The sequence below is a fragment of the Schistocerca gregaria genome, chromosome 2, assembly GCF_023897955.1.
Source record: "Schistocerca gregaria isolate iqSchGreg1 chromosome 2, iqSchGreg1.2, whole genome shotgun sequence".
NCBI lineage: Eukaryota > Metazoa > Arthropoda > Insecta > Orthoptera > Acrididae > Schistocerca > Schistocerca gregaria.
In genome coordinates this window covers 482,237,364-482,262,282 of record NC_064921.1, presented here as the reverse complement: position 1 = coordinate 482,262,282, position 24,919 = coordinate 482,237,364, and the positions used below count along the sequence as shown (strand labels likewise).

Sequence of the window (24,919 nt, the reverse complement as noted above, 5' to 3'; positions counted from 1 at the left end):
ACATCGCTATATAAGAGAATCGAAATTATTTTAACATTCCAGAACGAGATTTTCACTCTGCAGCGCAGAGATTCGAACTCTGAACGTTTGCCTTTCGAGGGCAAGTTTTATACCGAATGAGGACGTCCCATGGCCAGTCAACATTGTCAACTATTTCGTCTCTTGTATCCCCAGTACCATCACATCCATATTACCAGGAGACTATCCAGTTGCAGGTTGCCTCTTTTTCTTTATTTCGCGTAATTATTGAACGAATTCCAAGATTTAGAATGTTGCCTTCTACTCATTAAGAGTTATTTTACGTTTAAAGTTTAACACAGTCAGGTAGGTATTACATTTGAAACTGTGTGTTTCCAAGCAGCGCAACTGACGGCTACCAGATACGCGGACTTACTTCATTCAGTATCCAAGAGAGAGCACTTACCTACTTCCAAATACTATACTCGTAATTTCAAATCCTTACTAAACATGCTCGTTCATACCTCCCGGAGCTTAATGAAAGGAATAAAATTTATTGCTGATTATCTTCGCCTTCATGTAATAAAGCTTCAGCATCAGGAATGACGTTTTATTTTTTTTAGTAGTTATTTGTAACATTTTGCAGACAGTATCAGTATGCATCACTAACTACCTTCGAGATTTTATCGCCGTACGACACAGTTCAGGAAGTGTGTTGTCAAAATTTGAGAGGCGTGAAAAACTTGCTGCTTCTTAAACTGGTGTGGAAATTACCCAGACTATATCATTCCCTTGCTTCATAGTAAGAGTACCTTGACTCCCAACAAACCTACGCATAATTTAAACCTTTTGTAAAGTTTCTTGCTTAGATGCTTGTCACATTTTTAACATACTAACTCATTTGGAAAGTGATCAGACGTCCGACGCTATTTGATAAATCGGAGTTCAACTGCTGAAGGAACTGAGCTTTTCTGAAATACTGTAAGTAGCATCAAATTTGAAGTGCAGTTTTATTGCTGACCAATTTTATCAATAATACTAAGCTATCAGTTGGATAATTGAGGCTTAAGATAGGAGACAGGTGGCTACTGATGTTTCGTAATACGTGTTTAGCCATCTGTTCTGCCCTCGTGCTTCATTCTGCATTAATTATAATGGCTGTTATGCGGTATAATTATGTGACTAGCCGCTCACTTCTACATTTTTGCTGTTTGCGTCTCGTTCCTAAATGAACGCACTTACGCATAGCAACTATTTCAATGTTTTTGTGTAGTGACAAGAATTAGAAATTAATCCATTTTCAAAAATGTTTCGTACTATGGAAGAGTTCGTCTCGTCGATTCATGGTTTTTCCGAACCAATTTTTAAGTCCTCGGGAAAATTTGGGTCTATTATATTATCTGTGTTCGTAGTTTTCTCACATGGCAGTTGGCCACAGGTGGTCATGTTCTTTAGAGTAGGGCTTCCCGAGCCTGCGGAAGCTGGCCACCTCTCAGTGCTGCCAATCTTATGCAATAAATCCTCGAAACTCTTACCTTGCCACTTTACAGCCCCTTAAACACTCAGTTCTGTGTAAATGTACATAATATTACAAAGCGGCCTGTATCATATCTTGAGAAAAAACATTTTAAGCACAAATTTAGCCCCGGAAGTGTATTTGACTGAAGGATAAAGTAATCTGTAGTTATTAAGGAGAGGAAACGTACTCACTCAAAGCACAACAGGAACGTCAAAGGTTACCATGTAGTAAAAATTGAATATTGAACACGTTCAATAAATTATATAGCCACGATACCACCAGAAGTCTTGGAAAAGATGTCTCATTTGGCACCTATTTTGCCTACACTTATTAATATTTAGCCTGTGTTGTGAATGGAGTTATCTATGATCACGTATTTCAGTACAAATGTAGTGAATAGTCGTTGTCTACGACTTACCTTGTTCGAAGAAAATAGTCTATGACATAAAAGCTTAACAGGTAACGCGTACAGTAATGCAACCCTATATATGAACATAGTCTGGAACAAGAAGCACACTACCCCACGAAACTGCATGTAACGTGGGTGAGAATACGTGACAAAATTGGGAGTATGAGGAAAACTTCTCTACGAAACCCAAGTGCTACACATGGAATATGGACACTCGTGCGAATAGAAGTGTTTGAAATTGGTAATACGAGAAAAAATACCAACTGGAGCCAAATGACTACCATTTTAGTATAGAAATAGACGAATAACGAGTAATAATAGTGAACACATGTCGAAGGAGCTTGTCAGTATCACATCAGTTGTATTACAATTCCCCTGAGAGGTCGCAACTGTGGGCAAATTTATCTGCCGCGCGTGTCTGCACATTCCAAACGCAAGATACTGATTGAGATCACGACGTGTTCTGAATCAAGAAGTGTGGACAAATCTCATTTTGCGTGCGTGACTCGCACACAAGAGCTCACGAGGACGACTTAACGTATTTCCCTATTAACTAAACACGATTACAAAACTTGAAGTGGGTTGCCAACGTACCGAAGATCCGGTATTTTTTGGTCGAAGGTCCTCATTCACACTTCATGTGTCCTCCAGACTATTTGCTGTACTATACAGCGTCGGGTGACTAATGAGGATCGAGTAGTTCAGTTTCACATGACGAAGGAAGGAAGGAAGGAAGGAAGGAAGCTATGTCTCGCGAAACTAAACTATTTCTGTCGCGTTTCGTTTTCAGTTGTCGAAACTGGTCAATGACGTTACGTATCACTAACATTCCTGCACTTTATCGATTTGATAACCGGATCTCTTATAAGCAGAAAGAGGCAACGCACAACTGTGTGAATAAAAGAGATAACTGAGCTGTACTAGAGACGCTCATTCTACACGACCATCATTCAAGATAGCGACTGACACTCGACCGATATCCTCACTTCAGTAAAATGCCATGTGGCATTTTTCTTACCTCCATTATCGTTCAGTATCGAATTTGACAGAATTGTTACCTATGTTGGCTATCGTTAGCAACGTTCGGACCTGTAATACATTTCTAGAGAGGAACCTGTTACAAATTTTCGTGTCCTAGAAGTATCTTGCTCGTATACTTACGCTAGTCACACTTCGGTTGGAAAAAAGCGTTTATTAATGTAATAGCAGCCAATAATACCTTAACATTTCTTTTGAAACTAAGAATTACCATCTGATTAAAATGCTTGAAATAAACTATTTTATTAAAATTCTGTTACAAATTCATATTTTGACAAAGCTACACACTATTTCACAAGTTGTCAGGTGGTATTAACGAAGAGCGATTAAAACGTTAAATTGATTCTTAAATACGTATTTCCCCACACGCAGATGAGATTGCGTGACCAACTACTTAGAAACTCATTTGAAATTTGGATCACCTAGCACATTAACAATGGCATGTCTTAACTTAAAACTTGAGCCGGTTTTCAGCTCAGTTTCAGGAGTTCAATTTTTCTCGGTTTGTCAATCGATAATTTTTAATATTCCAGAGTAGTATCACGACTACACTGATCCGTATTTAAAAAATTCACGTATGAGAAGTCTCAGCAATATGATTCTCAGAAATAGTTCTACTGTCCCATGATGTTCCATCAAGTCATTACTCAAAGTCACTCACCTCTAAAGTGTGTGCCATTGTATCACCCACCCTCAACTTTAAAATCCTCTTCTCAAGTATCAATATGCGCAACGAGTGGGGTAAATACTGAACACTTATCTTACAGCCCTATTAGTCTAAACTGAAATGTTTTTCACAATCAACATTTCTTCTGAAGTACCGAATTTTATAATCTAGAAATTTATTTTTCTGAAATTGCTGACTTGTGATTTTTCTCAATCTGACTGTGATGAATAACCTGTAACTTACTTTTTGAAACGGTAGGGCAGTGTCAGTTTCGCAATCGAAAAATCTTCGAGACCCTTCAGTGTCATCTCCAAGGCATTGAGAGAGCTCTGAGAAGCCCACATGAGAGCTTGGAGAACGTCACACGGGCCGTCCCCACTGTTTTCGAAAGCCATACTCAGGACAGCATCGTGGATTACGCCGCTGGCCGGGAGTACGAACGAGTTTCCTGTGTCTGGATAATATTTGTCCTTCAGTTTGTCCAGGTAGGTTTTGCATACCTGACTCACCTGCAACTCTACAATTTCCACATCGGCGACCAAGTGCCGGATCAAGTCAATGCCGTCGCAAGTTTCAGTCTTTATGTTGAACAGTGCCCTTTCTGCCAATTTCAGACAGTCCACTACAAGCTTGTGAAGCTGTACCGCCTCCTCAATCTCTCTCACAGCCGTCTCCGCACACTGCGAGGCTGCTATCGCTGATTCTGTCACCGCAGCGATATAGTCCGCACTACGTCCTGCAGATCGGAAAGCCGCCGCCTCTGAAATAGCCCTCTGCGCCATTCTGTTCGCCTGCAGTGACTGGTTCACGATTGGAATCACGGTCTTCAAGCAGCTCAGCATCACCCAGTTCATGGTCCTCATTCCACACACGCGCGCTTCAACCATGGAGAAGATTTTGAACACTGCTGCTGCCTGGCGCGACTTGCGAACTTTTCTCTGCCTTTCCGTTTCGGGGTAAATCTGTTCATAATGGCTCAACAAAGCATACTCCCTGTGATCTTCCTCGCTGCTGCTGCTGCTGGAACTTGAAATGTAACTGGAGATTGAACTTGCGCGCGATTTTGATGCTTGTTTCGTTCCCTTGAACACACTGCTAATTTTCATTGCCACCCTTAATTGAGCTAAAGTCTCTTGCTCCATACTCCCTGAAGCAGTTTGGCCAAGAGAATCGGTCTTCTCAGCTGGTAACCCCTCCAATGGAACTTTCTGCACACCACCTGATTTAAGCTGGCTGTCAGAGCTTACTTCATCTGGTAACACCCCACTCTCCGGAACTTCAGTTTCGTGACAAGCGGAAGCAGCTTGAATAGCAGAGCCACTTCTTTCGTCTGATAACATGCCACTTTCCGCCATTCGCATCTCAGCCTTATATTCCTGGATGATCAGTTCTGCGATTGCCTCCCCTGTAGTGTCGTCACTGGCGGATCTCGCATAATCTCTAACAGCCTGAAGCCTACGTTCCAAACTAGCACACAATTCTGACCACTCGACCCCGTTATCCAAGCTGTTATTAGAACCAGAGGGTTGTGCAACATCAAAATTATCGAAAACTTTTGTGGCAATAATACGCAGGTCTGCCATCGAAGTGGATGCTAAATCCACATAGCCTTTGATCACGAATATAATGTACTCCTCTGTCTGCTGCTGTTCCACATCATCGAAATAATCGCTAAAGGCGTCTACCAGGTTCATCAAAGATGTGACAGATGCGACGTCATCCATCTCTTCGTCGTCACTATCTGAAATGCTTGAACTTCGTAAACTTAAAACACTGTGCTTCGTAGGGTCGCTGCCACTGTTGCTGCTTGTACTGAAATTCAGACTCATACTCGAGCTGCTCGTCGTTACACCGGCGTCTGTATGGCCAATGTGTGCAGTCCAGCTATTACTGCCATGTGGGTGTTGGTTCAGAGTTGCTACATGTTCTGACGTCCCATGGGTTGAGAGAGGAGGTTCAGATTCCATTTGACTGCTTGTGTTCTGCCTCACAGTACTGCTTGAAGGAACACTGTCACTTGCTCCGTTTCCATGATCACTTCCGCTTGTATGTGGATGGCCATTGTATGTGTCTGCGATGATACCATCAAGGGAGGAGGCTGACCATGTAACATCGGTAGCGTTACTGATCCAGTCTGAACTAGAGCCTGCTGAGGAGCCTGGAATGCTTTCTGGGGGCAGTGGGGACAGGTGCACTGGCTGCATCTCCATGGTGGGAGGTGCGGATCTGCTGCGTCCACTGCCAACGGCCTCCAACACTGAGGGTTCTGGCTCTTGGGCTGCCATTGGTGTATCCTGTCCAGCGCTGATGGGGTGTGGTTGTTGGGCTAATGCTGTTGCACCTTCTGCACCCATAGGTTCTGGCAGTTCGATTGGCGTTTGTGTACTCTCTTCTGCACCCATTGGTTCTGTTTGTTGGACTTTTACTGGTGCACCCTCCTCTGCACCCACGGATTCGCGCTGGGCTGATACCAGTGCACTCGCTTCTGTAGCCACATACTCTGACTGTTGGCCTGCTACTGGCACACTAGTGTCTTCTGATTCCATTTTCAGTACCGTTCCAATACGTCAGCCATCGATGTGTAGATACCTGTGGACATACATAATATTCTGAGGCACATTAATACGTATACATATGGCGGGGAGGGAGGGAGAGAGGGAGGGAGGGAGGGAGGGAGGGCTTTTCCCTACACCCCGATTCCAGACGTTTTCCAGTGCAGGAAAACTGAAGGCTATCCCCAGGAACACAACCTAGTATTACCACGCCAGCGTATAACATTAGTGACCTCTGGAGCCTACGCATCTCATATTCCCGTCAGTTAATCGTCAGGCCCCAACCAAACTGATTTTCTATCATACATCTTGTATCGTGTTTTATACGTACCATCTACGGCATTTACTGTCAAGACAAGGAAAATGATTGGTTATTTATCGCCACAACTGGGCGGGAAGTTAAATGATGATATCGGCAATGAACTAAATCAGTGTGGAAGATTTAATTTCACACGTCATTAGTAAATACTTTATGATGAAGTTTTCACTGACCGGTACTCGACCGTTGCTGTAATTCTTTTAGTCAGTAAAAATACACTACTGGCCATTAAAATTGCTACAACACGAAGATGACTTGCTACAGACCCGCAGACGCGAAATTTAATCGACAGGAAGAAGATCTTGTGATATGCAAATGATCAGCTTTTCAGAGGATTCATGTAAGGTTGGCGCCGGTGGCGATACCCGCAACGTTCTGACATGAGTAAAGTTTCCAACCGATTTCTCATACACAAACAGCAGTTGACCGGCGTTGCCTGGTGAAAAGATGTGATGCCTCGTGTAAGGAGGAGAAATGCATACCATCGCGTTTCCGAATTTGATAGAGGTCAGATTGTAGCCTATCGCGATTGCGGTTTATCATATCGCGACACTGATGCTCGCGTTGGTCGAGATCCAGTGACTGTTAGCAGAATATAGAATCGGCGGGTTCAAGAGGATAATACGGAATGCCGTGCTGGATCCCAACGGCCACTTATCACTAGCAGTGGAGATGGCAGGCATCTTATCCGCATGGCTGTAACGGATCGTGCAGCTTTTTCTCGATCCCCGAGTCAACAAATGGGGACGTTTGCAAGACGACGTTTACAGCAGCATGGACTATCAGCTCAGACCATGGCTGCGGTTACCCTTGACGCTGCATCACAGACAGGAGCGCCTGCGACGGTGTACTCAACGAAGAACTTGGGTTCACGAATGGTAAAACGTCATTTTTCGGATGAATCTGGGTTGTTTACAGCATCATGATGGTCGCATCCGTGTTTGGCGACATCGCGGTGAACGCACACTGGAAGCGTGTATTCGTCATCACCATACTGGCGTATCACCTGGCGCGATGGTATGGGGTGGATATGGTATGGGGTGGCAATGGTTACAAGTCTCTGGCACCTATTGTTCGCATTCAGGCACATTGAACAGTGCACTTTACATCTCGGATGTGTTACGACCAGTGGCTCTACCCTTCATTCGATCCCTGTGAAACCCTACATTTCAGCAGGATAATGCACGACCGCATGTTGCAGGTCCTGTAAGGGTCTTTCTAGATACAGAAAATGTTCGACTGGTGCCCTAGACAGCACATTCTCTAGATCTCTCAACAACTGAAAACGACAGATCAAAGGTCGCCAAGCAACTGGCTCGTCACAATACGCCACTCACTACTATTGATGAACTGTGGTATCGTGTTGAAGCTGCATGGGCAGCTGTACCTGTACACATCATCCAAGCTCTGTTTGACTCAATGCCCAGGAGTATCAAGGCCGTTATTGCGGACAGCGGTGGGTGATCTGGGTACTGAATTCTCAGGATCTATGCACCCCAACTGCGTAAAAATTTAATGACTTGTCAGTTCTAGTATAATATATTTGTCCAATGAATACCCGTTTATTATCAGCATTTCTTCTTGGTGTAGCAATTTTAATGGCCAGTAGTATATATTGTATGCTTTGAAATGTTTCTGGAACAGAAGTTATACCACTCTTTGCATGAAGACAGTTGTTTATTAAACAGTTTTTTTAGATACTTGAAATCTAAACATGTCGATTCTTACGAAGTAACAGCCCATTGAAAGTAACTAGCTACTTGAAACTAGGTTTGACGGTTCACGAAGGAAGGTTGATGGGCAGTTTGTGGCTGAGGTGGTTTATGTAACTAGTCTCGTTCCTTGTGTGGGTATTTTCATGTTTCGTAACAGGTACTTTTTTCCTTCAATTCAACTCCAATATAAACCCAATGTCTCTGCTGACCAGTCAGCACCTTACGAAAGGTCAACAGACAAAGTATGTATCACTTTATTCCAAGTCCACACTGGCACTGTGGGTGGTATAAGAACTGGGATTAGGCAGTCGTCTAACTATCCGAAGCAGACAAATCACGGCCGTCTAGTGGTTCACGTAGGCCCACTGCCAACGCTTCCCGTATGGAACGGGGCAAATACAGAAACCGAAAAGTGTCTGGCTGGAGCCATGTAGTGTGGTCCAGCAGATTGCGATTTTCCCACTTTCCAGATCATGCTAGGCATAGACTGCACAAACCGATCAGTGAGGTGTCCAGACTGCATTATGTGCAAGGGAGTATTTCAGGCTGGGAGTGGTGTTTTAATGTTTGGAGGTGTATCCCAGCAAAAGTTCAGTCCCCTCCGGAGAGCTACTATATACATGAACCAGGTGCTTTATTTCAACATTCCTGCAGACGAAGTATTGTCCTTACAACGTGCTGGGACACAATCATGTTCCAGACTACGTTTACCAGGATGGAATACCTAAGTTCCTGGTTTGACTGATTCAGGCACCATTTCGCCATTTTTATCCCATTAGAAATATAAATGTTGAGGCTGTATAGAACAGTGAAAAAACAGCCACTGTCATCACCGCCATTTTTTAGTTTTGCAGAATCGAATTATCGAGGACTTCAGCTGGATAAGGCATAACTTACTATAACTTCACTCTTCCTAGCCGAATTGCTATGCTCAAGGGATGAGTCGTATTCCACGGAAATTCGTGGTGTCTCCTGGCGGGGACTGTTCGGAGGGCTCTTCAACGTCTCACACCACCACTACAAACTGGCTCTCAGGAAAATAGCGTTTAAGCAGTACTTCTGATAGTGTGAAAGCAGACCTGACACCAATAACTTACCAAATTCTCGATTTTGGCTAGTAATTGGCAGTACACCCACCGCCCCCCTAATATGGTAAGCTTAGTGCCGTAAACGATTTCGACCTGTTCATGTCGAGAGAGGCCCAGCTCTTGTGTATGCGCGCCAATGCACACATGACAACTTTAAAACTTAACATCTGTTATTATATACCAATCCACCTCTTCATCAAACTTTCCTATGAGGTGGCCTGTGACTGGATCTTGGCTGTAGAAAAACTGGCGAGCCTGAATTCGTCGAGCGTATCGCGACCCTGAATTCCTGTAACGTATCTTTGTGGGCATCCCATCCTCCTACTGATCAAAAGCATCAAGCTTCAGTCTTAGATTTTCAGTAAATGATATCTACTAATGTGTGTAACACACAGCAGTTTATGATTTGCCAGTTTAAATGGCGTTCTACCAGTAAAAATTTTGTCTATCACGCCCTTACCCCAACGAAAACAGTTCACTTGTTTTCAGTATTATTAAATACAACGAATGGTAGTGGTATTTGACATGTGAGTCACTCTGAGAAGCAAGACCTGTCCAGAACGGCCGGATACTTAACTAATAATGTATTGGCAGAGACTGAGAAGAAGACTGCTGGTTATTGGGTGCACAACATTAGGCAGAGAAGCCTCTCACACAGAAGAGAAATGGGTTAAGGAAAATTCCAGCGTAAGCTGTACCTGCAATCGAGATATTCGTTCCTTACCGTTTACTCGAAGCGGGATGCAGATGGCTTATATTGGTTGCTGTCTGGTGGAGAACTGGAGGCAAAGTAGGCTGGTCTGCTTTACCCACAACCGAGTGTGTATTGCGAAGTGGTTCAAATGGCTCTGAACACTAGGACTTCTGAGAACATCAGTGACCTAGAACTTAGAAGTACTTAAACCAAACTACCTAAGGACATCACACACATCCATGCGCGAGGCAGGATTCGAGCCTGCGACCGTAGCGGTCGCGCGGTTCCAGACTGTAGCGCCTAGAACCGCTTGGCCACTGCGGCCAGCTGTGTGTGGCACTCATATGAGAGTATTTTAGGGGTGAAACTTATCAGTAAAATAGATATTTATGTGTAGTACCCTAGAAACTTATGTATAGTCTGAAGCAAGGAATAACTGTTCACCTCATATCATCGGTAAATTGTTCCTGAAGGCCATCTGTATTTTAAGGAGAAAAGCCTCTTAGTAAGTTCAGTTATTCCTAATTGGGTGAGTATGGTTTAAAAGTAATGAAAAGCAATAAGCCGGTAATTTGTTAAGAAATAACACTCTGCTTCCGATGGCAATACCTTAAAAATTCTAGTAACAATTTGTTCCGAAATGATACCGAAAGGAGGCCGATGTCTCCAAATGGTGGTTGTAACCAATGGTTAGTGCAGTTAAGAGACGCTCAGCTTAGATAGTACAACGAGGAGTTCTAGCCAGTTAAGCAAGCTGTGGCAAATATAACCGTCTACGAGGAAACAGTATTGACCAAGAACAAAACGGGCCGACAGGAAATATTCGCTATGATTAAATGGTTTGAATCTGATACTACCTTGAAAAAAGTTTTCTTCGTTATTGTTAAGAAGTTCTGAAAAGCATTAAAATCACAAAGCTGGACACAGGGCTGAAATCCATGTCGTCACTGGCGCGAAACAATGCAAGGATAAGGTTGAAATAATCCAGTTCCACTAGTCGCTACACTTCCTCCTGTCCACCACCCTGAAGTAAGAAACTCCGCCATATGAACAACTTAAAAAGAGGTAAGACCACCACATGTAATTTGTACAACTACTGTTATCAGTTATTAGAAAATTGCCCAGTTTTTAGCGTCAACGTACTGCATATAGTAGTAATCAATTGTGCGACGGCAGCAAGCGGAAACATTTCCGCCCTCTCGCCGTCTGGGTACAGATTTCTTCCTTACGGAATTATTGCCTGTTTTCAGCACTTCTCTGCTAAGTTAAACCGCAAACTTAATACTACCAAGGAACGACGGGCCATTGTAAATATCGTTGGTATTTCTTGTTGCCAGGCTGTTACTGGAAATTTGTTCTTATTCTGTCATGATGGGTGTGAGTCATTAGAGAATAAGGTCGAAACAGTGACTTCCTCTCACTTCCACGTACTGTCTACCGAACTAAAAGGGGTCGCTCCAAAGCCCTGGCGCTGGTTCCTAATGCACCAAAAACGCAGTCGCGGCGTATCGGACTGATTTGTTCCGAGTTCCCTCAAGGACGAATTTTCGAGAGCAGAAACCAAGATACAGCTTCTTTGAAACTGATAAATTGCATTCCGAAGCAGGTCTCTTCATTCACAACTAGGTTAGAGGTAATGGTACCAAATTTGTTGACAGATCCACTCTCTCTTAATAGAATTACAAGCTTGTTATCACATCATGCGAGTGACTGAGTTTCTCGAGCTACTGTTACGTAGTTCACGACGGAGGGGCATGTCAGATGCTGATACAGCATAGGAAATACTGCGACGAAGTAAAACACAGTTGATGTACTCCAAATACATTTCAAGTACCTGTCATCGTATTCTGACAGTCAGCTCTGGAATCCGCTGTAACAATCCCATTACTGTTAGTTTTCCTCTGGGGTGTTTTGTTGACAGAAGTCACAGACGCTCAATGAAAGAACTGAAATGCTATGGTAAAACTTAACATTCCCTGTCAGATTTTGCTGAAATTTCAGGGCGCCTAAGTTTCAAGTTAAGGCAAGCAAGATATTTTGGTTAGTAAGGGGAGCAGTAAAGATATCCTGGATTACTTAAACGTTCCATGTGATTACTATCAGAGCAAACTAAATACTATATACTGTAACGTTTTTACAATTGTTAAGCTACAGAGTCAACCGTTACCTAAGTTATATTTGAACATTTCACTCGCCGATTAGCTCCCACGATTATGAAATAGAGCAAGTAATTTTTTCACAAATAATAACGGAGTTGGAAGCTAATCAATATGGTGGTTTTGTAGCGGCATTTTAAAAGAAAACTCCGCTCTCTCATAAGACGATTGTGAAGGAATATATGCTGGTTTATGGATCGGAACCACAGTCTGGAGGATTATTTGCTTCACGTAGTAGGCGCGGGAGCAAATAAATCCAGGCTTCCCGAACATCGGAGGCAGGCTTGATACAACAAAAATGGTTCAAATGGCTGTGAGCACTATGATACTTAACATCTATGGTCACCAGTCCCCTAGAACTTAGAACTACTTGAACATAACTAACCTAAGGACATCACACAACACCCAGTCCTGATACACAACCACCAACGACTGGAACGCGGTATAAGAAAGCATCTTTATCTATACAGCAAAGAACCTTACGGTATGCCGCAGATTATAAATATGGCTTCAGTAACATTAACGTTTCCCCTCCCCAATTCCTCTGGCAATCAATGTGAGAGGAGAACAGTTTTGTTTCGGAAAGAGCTCCGTTCGTTATTTTCTCGTTGTCAGTCCACAGGGCGTGGTCGGTTGGCTGGTCCATTAGTTGAAAGTGATGGGACAGTCATCTGTTCGTAATTCACGAAAAAAATCCATGGACAACTGATTTGCTAACCGAAAGAAAGCCATCAGACAATTTTGCCACGTCGTCCGAAAAGCGGTACGAATAAGGACTCCGGAATAATGGCATGCTAAAGTTAAAAGCACATTTAAGACAGGTGCAGGGGTGCATCATCGTGCCGCCGTCTTATTCAGGAGCAGATAAGGCATAATCAAGGTTTACCTGCAGCGAGAGGAATAAACCACGAACACACTCAGCCAAAATGAGGAATGATTAACTGAAGAATGAGGGGTCAATGCAAGAACTAGAATACAGCTGAGAGTGCATCTAGTATATGAGAAAAGGTGTGATACGATAACGCAAAAAAAAATAACCAGTCTGGCAGATGCAAACGTTACGTTTGTTGTTCCTAGACATTACTGCCTGCCCTTAGGCATATTTGCTTCTTGAAGGAGAAGTTACTGATTTTGTAAATCTAATAACTCATTTCAGGATTCGCTAATGGTCATTGCCTCTAGAGCTGCTCCAGTAAGCCTTTTACCTACAGCTTCGCTTGCGTACACGTTCGACACTGCCGAAGTCGTCGTCTCCGGCGTAACCGTTGCCTACTGTTCAGCCACGTTGGTGGTGGTGGTTGTTAGTGTCTAACGTCCCGTCGACAACGAGGTCATTAGAGACGGAGCAGAAGCTCGGGTTAGAGAAGGATTGGGAAGGAAATTGGCCGTGCCCTTTCAAAGGAACCATCCCGGCATTTGCCTGAAACGATTTAGGGAAATCACGGAAAACCTAAACCAGGATGTCCGGAGATGGGACTCAACCGTCGTCCTCCCGAATGCGAGTCCAGTGTGCTAACCACTGCGCCACCTCGCTCGGTGTTCAGCCACGTTATTCTGTTCTATGCTAGTTTGTATTACTAATTTATATTTTTATATTCTTCCACACTATAATTAAAAATTACAAGAATATTTGTATGCTATTATTAATATTAATTATTTTCTTTCTTTATTTAAGTGTAAAGTTTGTTTTTTAAGAAGTTTGTTATCGAGAGTGAGGAGTCTTTCACATCGATTTTCTTAGAAATATTGTTTTTATAAATGTAGTGTTAGGAATAGATTTTACTTAATTACATTTTCTAAATATCATGTACAAGACACTCATTTCAACATTGTTACACTAACAAATAAGAATTATTTCTAAGCATTGCTTTGGCAAAGAAATATACACACACACACATATTGAGATATAATCCTAACAAATGGTACAAATGTTAAAAAAGGGAAAACATCCAACAAGGTAATTATTTATTCTTTGTTTTTATAAGGAGAAAATAAGTAAAATATATTTATTCTATTATTTTTATGAGTAGAAAATAAGTGGCATATTGTTTCTTTATATACTGTCAATTTCAGAACTAATGACATTTTTATCTATAGTCTATTTTTATTTAAGTCGATAGTCAATGACTTGTTTTGTAGTTTATTAGCTGTCTGGTGTGCTTGTTTAGATTTTCACACATTTCTTTTGCACAATTCCTACATCACATAATATGATTTCACACAATCCTATGAATGTTGAAGCATGAGGTTGGCGAATGCTTTTGCACGAAGGTGATGGACTTGAGAGAGATGGATGTGAGTAAGTATTTGATTTACAGCTTCGTTCGTCGTTCCTTGTTGGCTTTGCAAGTGTGTGCTGCTGTTGTGGAGGTCTCATACTGGAATGGAGCTATAAGCTCAGAATCTCGTGGTTTACTGGCTTTGTATGCGTGAAAGTCATCGTAATGTGTCACTGAAAGCGGTCGTTTTTCGTTGTAATACCTGTACTTCGCAGACGACTCGTTTACAATAGGATAGGGATTTGGGAAGGTATGTCTTCTATTCTTCAGCCATCTTTCTTTGTCCCTATCTCGCAAATCTAACTTTTGTTCTTCCTGCTTTTTCTCTGCTTCTTACTTGCTTCCTGGTTCTTCTCTGGGCAGGATATGGAAATATTTATTGATGACTAGTCGCTTTGAAGTTCTCCTACTAGTAAAAGTTTGATAAATTGTTTGGGCGCGTCATTTTTACTTTGTGGAAGTTGTTCTTCAGTTCTGTGCATCAGCGTGCTGTTTAATAGCAATAGTGTGACTTTTACACAAATTTTTTGCCAGCGGTGGCTTGCCCAAGCGGTCTTCTCGTCGGGCCGATTTTTGCTCGCTCTGCTGTGTCGGGGGCGTCCCGAGGTTTATGAGCGGCGAAAGTCGGGTGTCTGCTTGTCTATATGAGCACCAGTCCGTTCTGACGTTCGGCGTCCCGTCGCGTCTCTGCAGGGCACCGGCACTCTGTGGTTCCGCTTGGCAGATATACAGCATCCCATTTCAGCTACAAGGGCATTCTGTTCGTCTCGCTGTCCTTTCCCTTCTCTCGACGCTCCTGCTTTGTAGGAATCTTGTCTTGCTAATTACGTCCTTTTTTTCTTGATACATCTCGCGTTGCAACTTGAGGGTCGTTGCATCTCTTCCTTGCTGGAGTTTTTACAATGGTTCTTACAAAAGGTTTTACTTATAATCATCTAACATATGTCTAGTAGGTACATTGTTTTGCGCCTTCTTAAAAAGCTTGACAAATTTTAGCGCCGTTTAAATGTTACAATTCTAAGATATTTGGAGTCTTAACGTCTACTCAAGAATCCTCAAATTCGTTTTTTTATTTTTGTGTAGTGTCGTGGTGTATAGCATTTTAGTATTTCATGCTGTTAGACTATCTACACTTATCCCTTCACTTTAATCTATGGTACTATTGGTGTTATTGAAACTTTCTTTTTCCCACCTTCCTCTCTTCATTCTTCTTCCTCCTGACGATCTTATCTGGAACATAATCTTGAAAATTTGTGCGAATTATTTACCAGTAATAAAATTAATCTTCAAACTTTTTGATATGGCTCACAAGGTGAAGTCCTAATGTTTTGCCTGTTTTTGGGATCATTAGTCCCACAGCATTATCATGAGCAATTCGGCTAATTATGACAGGTCCTTTGTATGCAGCGTAAAACTTATGTATTTTGTGTTTCTGTTTGCTGGAGAGATGGTGTGTTTTTACAAATACTTTCTGGCCTACTGAGAATGTTCTTTTAATTGCTGTTCTATCTCCTCTTTCTTTTCTTTTAATGACTGTCTTTCTGATGTTGGAGAGTGCTGTTGCTATGACTTGTTTGTGCTGTCTACGTGGTACAATAGGAAATCTAACATTTTTCTCTGGTTATGTTTGGGGGTTCAATATTTTTAAGTACAGTAACAAGAGGTAGTAGTGTAGTGCTATGTGGCATTACATTTATTACTTCTTGAAAATATTTAAGGTATATATCCCAAGTGTTGTCTTTTGCCTGCATATAATCGGCATAAAGTCCTTCATAGATCGTTCTGCTGGATTTACGCTACGTTTGTACTTAGATGTGTAGATGGGTTTTATTTTGTGTTGTTTTAACGTGTTCTGCCATTGCACTGATTTGTATTGTGGGCCATTATCAGAAATTATTCGTTCCACTCGACCTACTTGTCTGAGAAAATCTTGTCTGAATGCTTTACTTATAGTGAGACCTGTTGCCCGTTTTAATGGTGTCAAGGTAACATATTTAGAAGTAAGTTCCAAAACGACAAATATGAAAGTATATTCATTTTTGTGCGTGAGAGGGGCCCATCAAATCTGTTGCAGCTATTTGTTTGAATCTTTTAGGGATTATTGGAAACATAGGTGGTTTGGTTTGGAAAGAGACGTGTTTAGCCCTCATAAATTTTTTGCATTTTACTAATACTGTTCTAATTCGTCTTTCCATATTAGGAAAATTGGCTTGTTTGTTTTATTTTTAAAAAGCATTTCTTTGGTCCAAAGTGGCCATTACTTAAATTTGTATACCATATTTACTTATTAATTAGTTCATCTGGGATATAAATTAACCATTCATTCGTTGGAACATTTCGTCTAAAAATAAAAAGTTTTTACGAGATAGTGCTCTCGAATGTCTGGAAAATCCTTACTTCTCCACCTGTGTTTGATTCCCAGTATTTCGGGATCCTTGTCCTGTTCTTTGACTATGTTTTTCAATGCTGTCGTAATGTAGTTTTAGAAAGTTACTTGTTTCATATAGTACATTGTAAACTGGTCTTCTGCTGCTTCCAAACGTATGTTATTGGATGCACTCTGTGGACATCGTGATGAAGCATCTGCTGGTCCTGGTATGTGTGTAATAGTGAAGTCAAATTCTTGTATTAACATCCATCAGGCTAACCTCCCATGAGTTAGTTTGGCGGATAAAAGAAATTGTAATGTTTTGTGCTCATGTATACTTTTGTTTTTCTTCCGAATAGGAAGTATCGAAAACGTTGGAAGCTCCAAACAATGGCCAATGCTTCCAGCTCCGTGACTGAATAGTTTTTCTCGCTTTTTTTTGAGTACCCGACTGGCAAAGGCAATTGTCCTATATGATCTTAGCCCTGCCTGTTCATATTCTTGGAATAAAACATCTCCTAAACCTTCTTTCGCGCTATCAGTGGCCATACAAACATTTTAGGTTAGATCAGGATGTGCTAAAATCAGTGCTGTTAGCGCGTTTTTCATTTTTAAAAATTCTTCATTGGCTTGTTGATCCCATACCCATGGCGTGTTTTTTCCAGTCAATGCACATAGATGTGGTGTTGCGAGAGAGTCGATCCAAATAAATTTTTTATAGAATCCGGCGAGACCTAGAAATCCTCAGAGTTTTCTTATTATATGGAGTATAGAATTCTTTGATTGCCGTTAGTTTTTCTGGGTCGGGCATTACCCCTTTCTCGGAAATTATGTCTCCTAGAAATTTGACCTCTCGCCCTCCAAATTTGGATTTTGTAATATTTACTGTGACCCCATGCCCTTTCATGATCTGTAAAAATTGATTTAATATGTCGTCGTGATGTTCCCAAGAGGGTTCTGCTATAATCACATCATCAACATAAGTAATTTTTTGTAAAATTGCAGGACTGAGTATAGTATTAAACCCTCTAATAAACGCTGCTGATATGTTTAAACCAAATGGCAGTCGTTTAAACTGGTAACATCTACCGAATACGATAAATGCTGTAAATTTTCTACATTCTGGGGCCAATTCTATTTGCCAGAAACTACTCTGTAAATCAATTGGTGAAAATATCTTAACACTGTGGAAGTTTTGTATCAGTTCCTCTAATTCTTCTGGGCGATCTGTCTCACTGATGATTGTGTTGATCTGTCTGGAATCAAGCACTAACCTGATGCTCCTATCTCGTTTTTGTACAATATGGAGCGGGCAGTTGTATGTTGAGGTAGCTGGTTCAATAATATTGTCGTCTAACATTTTAGATATCTCCTGGAATACTTTATTCCTGTAGCTTAATGGGATTGTATAGGGTGGCACTCTAAATGGTTTGTGCCGTTTTACTTCAAACTTATACTGAAAGTGTTTAATACTGCCAGTCTTAGGTAAAAATACCTCTGCTTTATCTCGTAAAATTCCCTCTAATTCTCTTTTACTGTGTTCCGAAATACCGTGAACTTCTTGCAATTTTTCGTCGATTTCTTTATGGACTTCTAACACGAGTTGAGGCGATTCCTTCTTTTGTGCATTCCTTTCTAATTCTTCGTCTTCTTTATCTCGTGTCATTCTTAATTGTTTGTTTATAACTGGTATTTCTTCTAATTTTAGCTTTTGCTCAAAGTGAAGCGTGACATTACCGAATGTTACGCTACCTTTCCCCTTATCTACTATCACTCGTCTAATTTAAAAAATCTGCACTTATAATCATATCTACAGTTAGTTTAGGTATAATCACGAAGTTGGCTTCGATCTTTTGACCTTGGCACGAAATAGTTAACCTTGTTGGTCTCTTAACTTCAGCAGCATTGTTTCTAATAGGACCTCTTACTTTAATCTTACGTGTTTTCAGAACTGGCAATTCCTCATTGGCATTACACTGCATGAAAAATTTTCTGAGATCGCAGTCAGTTCACTTCCGCTATCAATTACAATATTGACTGGGATATGATTTACCATGGCCTTCACAATTGGTTGAATTTGAAAGGGTTGGTTGTGTTCTTTTTGCATCAACGAATCCTCCACTGAATCACACATGAGTCTTTAGGAATTACCCTTGTGAATTCGAACTTTCTGTAGGATAAGCTTCGACTGCTACTTCTCTCTCTTTTATATCCTCTTCTCTATTTCTTCCTTCATTTACGCTTTCTTCAACATCGTCTACCTTTTCCTCATCCTCGTCTATCTCCTCCTCCTCCGTCGCTACTTCCAAATAAACGCATCTAAATGCTCTAATTATCGCTTCATAACTTCATTATATACGTTGGGTTGTGTGCCCACCCGTAACTTATTTTCAACATCTGTCGACTGCGTATCATCCTCACTGAATTCGATTTCCCTGGTTCCCCTATCAAATAGTTCTGTAATACTCATTATTTCGTCCTTTCCTCGTATATTCGTTGTGCATTCCTCTGGTAATTCATCTTCCTCGTCAGTATTCTCCCAATTAACTTCCTCCCAACACCATAGTTTTATTTTCTTGTCTTAGTTTTCATCTGGTCACTGCGGATTTGTTTCTTCCTTCTCTTCTCGTGGTAAGATTTTTACTTCTCTGTTCAAGGTGCTGCAATTGTCCTGGGTCGGTGCGTCATTCTCTTTAGCATGGGCGCTTAGCCGTCAATTCCAACTTATCGGGGTTTGGTGGTCTTATCTCCACCTCTTCTATCTGTATTCGCTTTTCTTGTTCAGCTTGTTGGTAGTGGTTTCTTTGGTGATAATTTGTCGGTCTATTGGTTCTCCAGTACCCGTTCCAGTTGTTATTTCCTCTGTAATAGTTGTTGCAGTTCCTGGGTGAATTATAGTTATTGCCACAGTCTCTTCTAAATCCATAACCGGTTCTTTGTTGAAATCTATTCTCGTTTCTTGGTGCGAAGTTATCACGTGGTTCGTAATTGTTTCTTCGTACTGTGTCTTGTGGATTCCACTGCTTTTTGCTTTCGTTTTTACGTGCGCTTCGTCTTTTTCTTGCATCATATTCCGAAAATATGAACTCTAGTTCCCTTAGAATACCTTTAAATGCTTCGACATCATTGCATCCTCGACCTACTAATGATTGCTGGTATTTCAATGGTAGCTTCATCGCGCATAATTTAATCAACTCTCCGTCACTGTATGGTACATCTAAGCATTGATTTTTGTTTGCCATTATTTCGAAAAATTTCACGGGCCTCTTCTCTCCTGAATTTTGAAAATATGGGTTCTGTAATAATTCGTACTTCACTCTGTCATGTGCTTCGATGGACCAATATCGTGAGAGAAACTTGTCTCTGAAATCTTCATACGATCGGCATGTCGCTGCAACATTCTGCGTGGTTTCTGCGACTGTTCCTGACATGTCTGCACATATAAAGTCTAATTTGTGTGCTAGCGTCCAGTGTTTTGGTAATCCCACTCGGAATTGATCAAATAAAGTTCGTGGACGTAATGAGTTTCATCCTCGAAAGTGTTGAAATTTTCTGACTGAGGAAATGATCGTTGTACTTCGTCATAGTTCCAAATGAAATTCGCGATTCTTCGCCACTTTTGTTTCTGATCATTTCTCCCGTCGTTCTTTCCGGTTGTGTTAGATCCATTGCATATTGTGCACTGTAGCTTTCGCCTACCCTTGCGTAGTATCGTTGGGGGTGGTACGCAATAATTTTCTTCCATCGGTTGTGCACATGTAGCTGAATGCATTGCACTGTACTCTTCGCGACCTGGCTTTCCACTGTTACGTATTGGTTGGGTATCTTGTCTGGCTAACCTTGCTGCTTCATTGCACCATCCAAACTGTCTTCAAACATACATTTGTGGTTCCGCATGTGTTTGTGATGACGTTTGTTCATCAAGAATATCGAAACGTGGTTGTTGCTGTGCAGGCTGTCTGATTTAATGTATGTTACTTTCCGCCTGTGATTGGAATCGCAAATGCGTAATATCTTCGTTAATTTCTTGCTATTCCGGTGCTGTTACAGATACGGATGTGGTTGCAGATTCTGTGCTTGGTTTGATCGTGTTCACTACGCTCTTCAATGGTTTGCAACAACTCTGTTCGCAATTTCTGAAACTGTCGCTTCGTTTGCGCTTCTATTTTGACTTTGCGGTTATATCTTTTCAGCGCTGCTTTCGTGATACGTTTGTGTAACACACTGTTTTCAACAATTTCACGCGCTGTACCTGCTGCTTGTCTAGGAATAAAGTTTATCTGTTTCTCTAGTTTCTTGACTTCTCTGTGGGTGTTGTTACGTAATGTTTTGATCTCGTCCTGAGTGTCATTACGCAATGTTTGTACGTCCGCTTGTACCTTGCCAATGTCTGTTCTCAATTGATTGGAACCTGTTATTAAGTTTCCTATCACTTCTCGAGATTCTTTTGCCTCGTCTTCAATATGACTTAGGTGTAACTGATTTTTTTGTTTTTGTTTTGTTCTTTAACCTCACGCATTTGTCTCGTGGTTTCTGCAATTTGTTTCGTCGTTTCTGCATTTTTAATTTTAATTTGGTTCGCAATTCCTTTACTTTGCCTTGTCATTGTTTCCGTAATTAATTGTAATAATTCTGCCAGGTTAATGGGTCCTATTGCGTTTTCTTCCGACGTCCTACGCTCTGTGTTTTCGCCCAATTGTTGGTTTGCAACCGATTGCATTGAACTGTGCTGTGACACGGTTCTGCTGGCATTCCTTGTACTCTGTGGTGAGAGAGCTTTGATTACTTGTACTGTGGCTTCTACGTATTCAAGACGCAAGTTAGAATCCTCATCAACTGAGTCTCTACTTTCCTGCTCCTCTGTCCTATGCTGACCTTGGTTTTCTATGCCTTGACGTACGTTATCCTCGTTATGGTGCGTTATCTGTCCTATTTATCGCGATACTGCATCGTCTGTTGTACTGTCCATTTTCATGCTGGGTCTCTACCTTAATTCGGTCAATGTCTCCATCTGCCATTGCTAATCTATCCGAATCCCTTATTTTCTGTTTTAAAAGCAATTCACGCGCCCTACTTCGCGTCAACATGCGCTCATACGATCTCATGCGTTTCATTAATTTTTGTTCACACGACTTGACGAACAATGCACTTGTTGGGGCAGAACCAACTTGTCAACGATGTATTTGCCACCTGTGCGCTTGCATTGGAAAGAAAACGTAATTCTAACAATATTAAAATTCATAACTTAATTATGCTATTGTCTCTGTTAGAATGTCTATTTATTGAATACTTTATTACAATCTATCGCTGCAGCTACTGTGTTCGACTATGTGTAACTTTAGAAAAAATATATTTACTACGAAAATTTCACATCAGGATATTTTTCTGACCTAGTTAGGCATGTGGTCGACTTTCAATCATGGTATTTTACCATTTTCTAAACATTCATGGTGGTGTCGGTATGCTCTATATCGTGTCTCCCTACCACTTTCGCGCAACGACGCTCTGAGCGTGTTTTTTTACGGAATTGACTAGTTTGAACCTGGGATCTGTTGCTGGTAAGGAGACGCCAGACCACACATGAGATGTAGAATTCAGAAGAGTTCAGTTAGACTAGCGATGATATAACCAAATACTTGATGATCTCAGCGTCAGCTCCACTGCACTCTCTGTAAAAGAATCTTAATACTAACTAAATTTAGTGGAAGGGGTTCAAGGCTTTATTATTTTTAGTTAGCTGGTAAAACAAATGATTTTAAAGTTTGCAACATAACAGATGCTAAAAAGTCTCACACTAAAACCTGCAGCTGGTGTGGTTCTTTTAGCGTTATCGTAAGATCTATGCTGTTCTTCTGGAGGGCTCTATCTTTTGACATGGGCTAGGGGTGGTCCTAATGTAACAGACACGCGAAAAAGTCGGGTGCTAAAACGTGCGGGTGGTAGTCTTAGAGGTAGGCTAGCGACGTGGGTGTCCAGTCCGTCCCTTATCGTAGGGCCCTCTAGCTGTTCTCGTTTCTCCCCTCGGAACTGCTTCAGTTTCACGGTGGGAAGGTGTGACATGCATTTAGGCATTCTTGTGTTAGTCTGTGGTATTCCGTTTGCTCACTCGTTACTCGTATTACTTTGGTTAATTTAATGTCACGATTTATTCGGAGCTATGTGACATACTACTGGATTTGCTTATCATGTCAGGCTTTTCATTGAAGGTGTTGGATTTGCCTGACACCTTACACCTTTTCTTCCGCCCGTCTGACCACCCAATCATTAAGTCCTTTATCTGTCCATCTCCTCCCCTCTCTCTCCTCCTGCCCCTCCCCTTGTCCTTTCCCATTGCCCCCTCTCTGACGATTTTCCCTCCATCCTTCCCTCATACCTCAGCTGACTGCGTTCAGAGCGCTTTCCACTAATCTGGCAAATCTGCAATGACGTAATAGATGTCAATGACATTCACTGGTGCCAGATATACCCCTCACCCACCCTCTGACTAGCTGCCCTGTGCATGAATTGACAGGAAATTTTAAAAATTCAAGATGGCATATTTTGCTGGAATTCAAGGTTATTGACCTGTGATATTGGCGCAGTGTCTGACGTTAAATCAAAGTCACCAGAACAGAGGGAAAGCCTGTCTGATGACCCACTTAACGTATTTCCCCAGTTGTTAATTAACTCTGATGCGTACAGCGATTTGTAGCAGTCAGGTCACTTGATGGAATTCCAGTGTGTTCCCTCTGGTTAACGGATGTCATACAGAATCTTTATATTTAAATTTAAAAATTCGCTCCTGACGGCCCTAGGGACAGTCTGCAAGCACCCACCGCTTTGGGAGTCCTGGATCTGGCAGCAAGGCGCAGCCACACTGTGCCGAGTGCAGAGAGCGTCAGCAGGGTAGGTAATATACATATGTGTGTGTGTGTGTGTGTGTGTGTGTGTGTGTGTGTGTGTGTGTGTGTGTGTGTGTGTGTGTGAGCACACCCACACATTGACGCGTGGAGTGGTCCAGCTTCTAACTCTTAACCTCGCAAAGAATTTGCTATACAGGGAGGTGGCTCCCATCCGGGTGTTAGAGCTTAGGAGTTGTTCGTGCTGCGATACTACATCAGGAATGCAAGAAGTAGTCTATGCTGTTCTAGGGGCAGTCTACCTCACTTTAGCCGATGCTGCTACATGTAACAGACGGCTTTCCGACAATGCCAAGGATACAAAAATTTAGACTTAAATGCGTTCTTATTTTGGAAAGAGTAGCGAGCTACTTTTCTCAAGGAAAAGAACGTTACCTCACGCTCCATAGCTGGGGTAACCCATATGGTTCTCTGCAGACGGCCCAGTCGGAGCTCGCCGCGCTCACCGTGTCTCTTGCACGTAACCAACAAACCGCACCGTGTTAACAAAGAAACGCCCCATAGCACCCCTTCTGATTTAGTGGTAAGTTTGCTCAGTGGGCAACTCGTCAAAAACTTAACCCAGATCAAGTACGATAACAGGAAGTTGCACTAAATTGTGAAGAAAAGCAAAATACGAACAGTTAACGGTCCAAGAAAAGGAAGTGCAATAAGGAGCAGCCTGAAACAGCAACGCCGTTATTGATGAGTGATCATGATCTTGGCCTGCCAAGCGGGCGAGCCATATTAAAAACTCCTTCGTGCCATTTATTTCACATTATGAACCGTCCGTCTCGTCATTGAAATATTGGTTCTCTTTATGTAGTCATGGTAACTGTCGTACTATACCTTGGTTATAGATTAAGAGTCATGTGGCAAGAATACGCTGCCGTGCAAGTAAATGTGATTGGTGGGAGCTGGAGAGATGCCGCATAGATGTCCCAAAGAAGTGAAAACAAACGGGTTTAAACTATGCTTCAACAAAGGAATTCAAGAGTGAAGTCTTTCGAAACGGAGCGCAACTTGAAAAACGTTGTAAATACTGATGTGTTTGACTCAGCCCGGAGGAACTGTGATTATGAAACTTTTCTATTCATCTGTTACAGATTATGTCAGAAACTATGTTTTCATTATTTTCATGGTAGTGACCGAATTCATGCGTACACCTGTTCGGGCAAGTTTGCATACCTCACCATGCGTACAAATTAAGCTTATCGCTAAGAGATTCCTGTCATATGACACACGTAACGTCACTAATGCCGCGTATGACACTAGACGT

At 41.8% G+C, this 24,919-nt stretch overlaps 1 protein-coding gene across 2 annotated transcripts in view; it reads right to left on the bottom strand.

Moving 5' to 3' along the window:
• Positions 1-3,058: 3,058 nt before the first annotated feature.
• Positions 3,059-24,919, bottom strand: part of LOC126327375 (serine-rich adhesin for platelets-like) — a 31,798-nt gene continuing 9,937 nt past the window's right edge. The window contains exon 2 of one of the 2 annotated variants that reach the window (XM_049995882.1): positions 3,059-6,180. In XM_049995882.1, the coding sequence (XP_049851839.1) occupies positions 3,831-6,137 (2,307 nt within the window). In that variant the 5' untranslated portion in view covers positions 6,138-6,180 and the 3' untranslated portion in view covers positions 3,059-3,830. Of the gene's footprint in view, positions 6,201-24,919 lie in introns of both variants that reach the window. The other variant, XM_049995883.1, reaches the window with a different exon arrangement.